The sequence below is a fragment of the Urtica dioica genome, chromosome 6 (assembly GCF_054948205.1).
Source record: "Urtica dioica subsp. dioica isolate 48M chromosome 6, U.dioica_male_clone48M_v1_H2, whole genome shotgun sequence".
Taxonomy (NCBI): Eukaryota; Viridiplantae; Streptophyta; class Magnoliopsida; order Rosales; family Urticaceae; genus Urtica; species Urtica dioica.
Window position 1 is genome coordinate 9,451,632 of NC_142761.1, and position 6,470 is coordinate 9,458,101.

General features: G+C 38.1%; 1 protein-coding gene across 1 annotated transcript; it reads left to right on the top strand.

The window, feature by feature from the left end:
• Window positions 1-250: 250 nt before the first annotated feature.
• On the top strand, window positions 251-2,918 carry LOC149393308 (uncharacterized). Its single transcript, XM_089617974.1, has 5 exons — window positions 251-382; window positions 1,239-1,299; window positions 2,423-2,583; window positions 2,672-2,732; window positions 2,864-2,918. Exons 1-5 carry the CDS (start codon window positions 251-253, stop codon window positions 2,878-2,880), a joined length of 432 nt encoding a protein of 143 aa, XP_089474100.1. The 3' UTR covers window positions 2,881-2,918.
• Window positions 2,919-6,470: the final 3,552 nt, after the last annotated feature.

Consider the following 6,470-nt stretch of genomic DNA (forward strand, 5'->3'; position numbering starts at 1 on the left):
TCTCTCTCTCTCTCTTAAATAACTTCTTTCAAGTTAATTAGAATAATAAAGAATATTGTCTCTATCTGTGTTGTCATTTATTTCCTTATAACCTTCGTGAGTGTGGGGTGACGTGGTCTTCGAGGAGAGCAAAAGAGACTCTCTTAACATCGTACTCGTGTGTATATAAATAGGTGTATACCTACATGCATATTTGTGTGTGTGTATGTTTTGTTTGCCTTCTCATTCATATTTAGAGAGTGTGTGAGAGATGGATGAGGGAAAACAATCTTCTTCTTCTTCTTCTTCTTCTTCGTACTCAATCACGGAGAGGCTGTTTGGATCGACTCAATGCTCTGACACTACCGAGGTCATGAATGCCATTTTTTACCCAAAGTCAAGGGTTTGTTTTCTCTCTTTATTCTTGTTGTTTATTAGGTCCTCAAGCTTTTTCTGTACATAGAAACAAATACCATTTTGCTTCTTGTTTTACTTCTCGAACTTCGGGTTGTTTTTCTTCCCAACTCATAAACGTAACATTTATGGTGTTTTACTTTTTTTTTTCCTTTATGATTTTTATAATAACATCATTATTATTATACACTATGTCTCATGTTATTAAATTACTATAAGATTGTATCATAGTCCCCCATAATTTAAGTACACTTTTTATGTAATCAAATATGGTGAGATGTAAGTGCTATATGGCATGCATGTACTTGTTGTTGTCCTCGTCGTTGTCATTTCTCTTATAAATCGTGGACAAAATGGTGGATGATATATAGAACTAATGAGGCTAAGAAGTTTGTGTTTGTTAATTAAAGTGAGTTGATTTTTATGAATGAACAGATATTATCATATTATTATAAAACATAATATGTACGTAATATGATCATGAGTATGTAAGGCTGAGACGTTTAATATGTTGAACTTATTTCACTAGGTTTTTTCAAATTTTGAATTTAGTTTTGATTAAAAAAAATGTTATTATAGTCATGACATGCATGTTCTTAATTTTTTTATTGTCCTTTTTGTTTTTCCACAACTAGGGAAGTTATGCTTATGAAGGTTATTAGACATCAATTATATATTTATCAAGGTTTATTTGTTCTTTTTTTTTTATGAAGGTTTATGTTTAATAAATCTAGAGATATGTTATGCTGATAGTTTTATATATATATATATATATATATATATATATATATGTATATATATATATATATATATATATCAAAGTGCTAATTGGTTTATGTATGTAGGCTAAAGCGGCAGAAGTGGCTGCCAACTCTACAAATGAACCAGCCAAGAAACGCACCTTTGGTAATTTTTTATTTACTATTTTCCTTTCTCTTTAATTGCATATCTTTTTGGGTTTATACAAATTTCATGTTGAAATTTGATTCTCTACAAAAAAAAAATTGTTTTTTTTAGACTAAAAGGCTAATGTTAAGCGTCTAAGTATTTGTATGCATATATGGTATATATTAACTTGAAATAACTCCCATTAAGAGGATAGCTAGTGTTGATGCTAGGGTTTTGTAAGATTTACTATTTAGTTTAAGGGTAATTGCATAGATTTTTTACGGTACGATCACTTTTATATTTGATCTATGTTCATATTTTCATACCGTGAATATACTTAATATTTTAATATAGCTAGATGTAGTCGAAGGGAATATTTTGTTTACTGCTTCTAGAGAGAGTGTAATAGTTATTTTACATCATAAATGAACAACCTTAGAGGAATTTATATATATATATATATATATATATATATATATATATATTCAATATTAGAGGATTTAGGAGGGAAAGAGCAATGAGGTTTTTGAACGTTACCACTAAGCATTTTAGGCAAGCATTTTTAATATTATTCTAGGTTTTTTTTTTTTTTTTTTTTTTTTTTTTTTTTTTTCAAAATGTGTAATCTATACATTGAACCAGTAACAGTATTCACATGTCAAAATGAATCTACAAGTATCATAGATGTTCTGTCTTTCTCTTAATTTGTTAATTATTTATTTGTAGTTGTACAGTTCAATTGTAGTATATTCTAGAATATACATTTCTCCATTTCATTCTAGAACTTGTTTACTCATTTCTTAGTTGAGATTTTTTTAACGAAATAAAAAGTCTATATATCATTAATTAACTTTTTATAGTTATTTTAACATATATAACTGTATTTATATATATATATATATATATATATATATATATATATATATATTGAAGTATTCTATGTATTTAATTCACTTGTGTACGTAACATAAACCTAAGAGGAGTAGAGTGTCATTTACTCATTTCTTATTTTTTACATGCATAGAGCAAAAATACTTATCATTATATCAGCGTTGTTAGACCTTGATACGCTGATAATAAAGATTTCCCAAAATGTATGCATATATATAGTAATTAACTTGATGTGCGTGTGATTAAATAGAGGAGGAAATGAAAAGCCTAGAGAGTGAAAAGCATGTTTGGGGAATGGAGACATTGTACGGCGAACAACGAGTGAACAATCCGTGTGGACTCAGCTCCTCCATTTATTACGGTGGCCAAGACTTTTACCACCCTCCCGGCAAACCAATCCCGCCGCCAAATGTCCGTACTCGCCACTTTCTTTATTACTTATTGATTGTAATGATAAGTTAATCTCTAAACCGTTTTTATTTATATCTTAACTACGCAGTTGAAAAAGGATATCGGCGATGAGAACACCGAAGCTGCTACTCGCGGCGACTGGTGGCAGGGTATATATATGATACACAGTATATATATATATATATATATATATATATATATATATTAATTTTATTTTACAGTTAAAAATAATGGATAAAATGTTGAAACTCATATGTATCTTTATGTGTTGTGTATGTAGGGTCTCTTTACTACTAGAAATCTGACCTCACCAAACCATACAGCCATCTTGGTAATAAATAGACCATTATTCTAAGCAATATTTGTGTTAAATGTTTTGAATGTAATTAACTATTTGTGCAGGAAAAATAAAAAAGAAAGACAACGTCGGTGTCAACAGCTTATGGAAGAGACGTAGAGATAGAGAGAGCTAGTGTTTTATGCTAGGCCTTACACCATTCATGCTATTATCTAGATAAATTTGAATCTTTATTTAAGCTGTTAACATAATGTTGCTACTTTATTTTCTTATTTTATTTTTTTGGTTTTGTATGGAATTTATCTTTTTTTATGAATTTTGAGACCTTATTAGCTAGTCCTCGCATTTGTGTGGCTGCTGAAATTTGGATTATTTTCATCATATTATTATGCTGAGTAAATGGCGGCAAAAGTCCATAAAGTTTCCAGAAACAGCTAAGTTAGTCCTTATTTTTTTTTTAACGATGAAAGTCCTTAATGTTTAGTTTTCCTAATTCCGTAGGTCCTTAACCCCATTTTGACGTTAATAAGTAACGATTTTAGGTCAAAAACGTTAGTTTTGACTGAAAACATATTGTAAGTTAGAAATTAAACAAATAAAGGAAATAACTTACCTGACGCAGATTGAAGCAGTGGACCCTCCACGAGCCCGAAACCCTAACCACCGCCGTGTCGGCGAAGCATTCAGTGGCGAGCTCGGTCGGGACGGGGGCGCGAGGGCTAATTCGGCCGGGACGGGAGCGCCAGCAGGGACGGGGGCGCGAGCTTCCTTCGCATTGGACTCGGCCGAGACAGGAGCGCCAGCGGGGACAAGCTCAAGCTCGTAGATCCCGATCGCTCGGAGGTCGTGCCCGGCTTGGTGGAAAGCGCCATCCCGGGTCCACCGGATCTTCTCCCTCGCCCGGGTTCTTCGTGGCCGCGCGCTGGAGGTCGCCCCCGCTTGGGTTCGACATCTTCTCGCCTGATCTCCCCGTGGTTGTCTGGTGAAGATCAGCCCTGCCCGGACCTGCGACGAAGGTCGTCGTCAACCTCGAGCGAGGACCTTGCGGACGCCATCGGCGCTGACGGAAGGAGCATGTGGAAAGTCTCCTTCTCTCCGGCGGCCGAGGAGTGGTCCATCGCCGCTGGCTGCTTCGGCGGAGCCATCGTCGGATCTTTGCCTGATGTTTTATTTGTTTTTATTTCCTTTATTTGTTTAATTTCTAACTTAAAATATGTTTTCAGTCAAAACTAACGTTTTTTACCTAACATCGTTACTTATTAACGTCAAAATGGGGTTAAGGACCTACAGAATTAGGAAAACTAAACATCAAGGACTTTCGCCGTTAAAAAAAAAAGAATAGGAACTAACTTAACTGTTTCTGAAAACTTCAAAGACTTTTGCCGCCATTTATGCTTTGTATTCTTGTATTAAAGGAGCTTGGCATTCCTTTATCGTTAGTATTTGTTGGTTGATGTGTCTAGTGCTAAATGACATGTTACATATTAATTAATTACTCACCAGTTTTTTTCGTTCATACTCACCACTTTCTTGTTACATATTAATTAATTATGTTGATAAATTAATCTTTAAACCGTTTTATTTATATCTTAATTATGAAGTTGAAGAAGGATATTGCGATGAGAACAACGAAGCCTACTCCTGGCGACTGGTGGCTGCAGGGTATATATGATATACAATATATATTAATTTAATTTTATAATTAAATAATTGAATAAATTGTTGAAACTCATATTTATCTTTATGTGTTACTATTATTTAGATAAATTTGAATCCCAATTTAAGCAGTCAACATAATGTTGCTACTTTATTTTTTTTATTTCATTTTATGGATTTGTATGGATTTTATCTTTTTTATGAATTTGGAGACTTAGCTAATCCTTGCATTTGTGTGTGGCTGCTGAAATTTGGATTATTTTCATGATATTATACTTTGTGTATCTGTATCAAAGGAGCTTGATTGGCGTGGCTTTATCTTTATTATTTGTTGGCTGATGTGCTATTATTATATGATATGTATTTCATCTTTTACCTAAAAAAGGACAAAAAGTCAGTGGGGATTGAACTGACGACCTTAATTTTGGAGGTGATATGAAACTACGAACTAGGTTAATTATGCATCTTTTACTTACTTGTACTAGTGTTTGGTAATTTGTATACATACCACACTACTCATTTTGTATCAATTAAGTTCAGAGATTAAATCTCTCTCTCCCTATCAATTTCTATGTTCTTGATTCTCAATATGGTATTAGAGTTACTCTCTGATATCGGAAATTTTTCTCTCTGATTCGATCGATCTTTTCTGATCACTTTTTTTCTTCTCGATGTCTACTGGTTTGATGAAAGATGTGGAAGGAGACTGTTATCGGCCCGACGAGGTCCGATGACGCGACCGACGTTTCGGGCGGACGGACAAGCTCACCCGGCCAATGGCCGGCCCAGTTCACTCGGCCATTGGCCGACCCAAGCAATTCACTCGGCCAATGGCCGAGTGAGCCCACAGCCGGCCCACCATGCTCACTCGGCCAATGGCCGAATGAGGCCTCAGACGTCCCAACATGTTCGCTCGGCCAAGGGCCGAGTGAAGTCTCCAGCCGGCCCACCCCAAGCGGCCCAACATGTTCGTTCGGCCGAAGGCCGAGTGAAGACTCCTGCCGGCCCAACAGCTCGCTCGGCCAACCGCCGAGTGAGTCTTCTCCCGGCCCAGACTTTTCACTCGGCCAATGGCCGAGTGAAACTCACCCGGCGTCCATTCCTTCACTCGGCCATTGGCCGAGTGAATCTCCCTCGGCGGCCAGCATCTCACTCGGCCATCGGCCGGCCGAGCCTCACTCGGCCGATGGCCGACTCAGCCTCACTCGGCCAAGGGACCCTCAAAACGTCCCTTGGTCGCCTATAAATACAGGGGTCCCTCCCCTAGTCCAGGTGATCCAAAATTTGAGTACTGAAACGCTGTCGAACTCGTACCTCGCTCGTTTCTCTCAAGTCTAGGCCTCTAAATACCTAAACCTCCTATATCCACTTCAATCCTACTAATGTTGAGCGTCGGAGAGGTAAACAGAGGCAACCCCTCTGTTTCCCCTTTGTAGTTCACACCTTCTTGCATACTTTTCAGGTGCCCGGACGAGATAGACAACACCTACAACTAAGGGACGGCTTGGGAGACCAAGCCCGACACGCTCGAGTCAAGACGAGACCACTTGGTCCGGCCTTCGGTCTGACCGTCTGTGACTCCTAAATCGTTGTCCGAAAAACTGCGACAATATTTTGGCGCTAGAAGGAGGGGATCTCTCAACCTTGACGACGCATTCCCTCTACCAGTTTTCTCTCCTTGTTCTCATAACTCTCGAGAGATGAGTCACATTCCTACCACCTCCGCGGGTACTCGAGCGACGAGCTCGAGGTACGGTCTCCGACGCCTCGCACACCGTCTTGAAGGGCAACCTCGCGATAGCGAGAGCCAGCCCCAAGACCCGGTGAATGACCCCGAGGCCGAGCTCCGAGAGGACACGGCCCGGCGGCTTGCGGAGCTCCTTGACCGTCCCGACGTTGACGGCTCGCTCATCGCCAATCTCCTCGGCTACGA

What these genes read in the sequence shown, in the direction of transcription:
- LOC149393308 (XM_089617974.1), top strand. Translation starts at nt 251, where the DNA reads ATGGATGAGGGAAAACAATCTTCTTCTTCTTCTTCTTCTTCTTCGTAC. An exon ending in AGCCAAGAAACGCACCTTTG is followed by an intron (nt 1,300 to 2,422) that starts GTAATTTTTTAT and finishes GTGATTAAATAG; the next exon opens with AGGAGGAAATGAAAAGCCTA. An exon ending in AACCAATCCCGCCGCCAAAT is followed by an intron (nt 2,584 to 2,671) that starts GTCCGTACTCGC and finishes TTAACTACGCAG; the next exon opens with TTGAAAAAGGATATCGGCGA.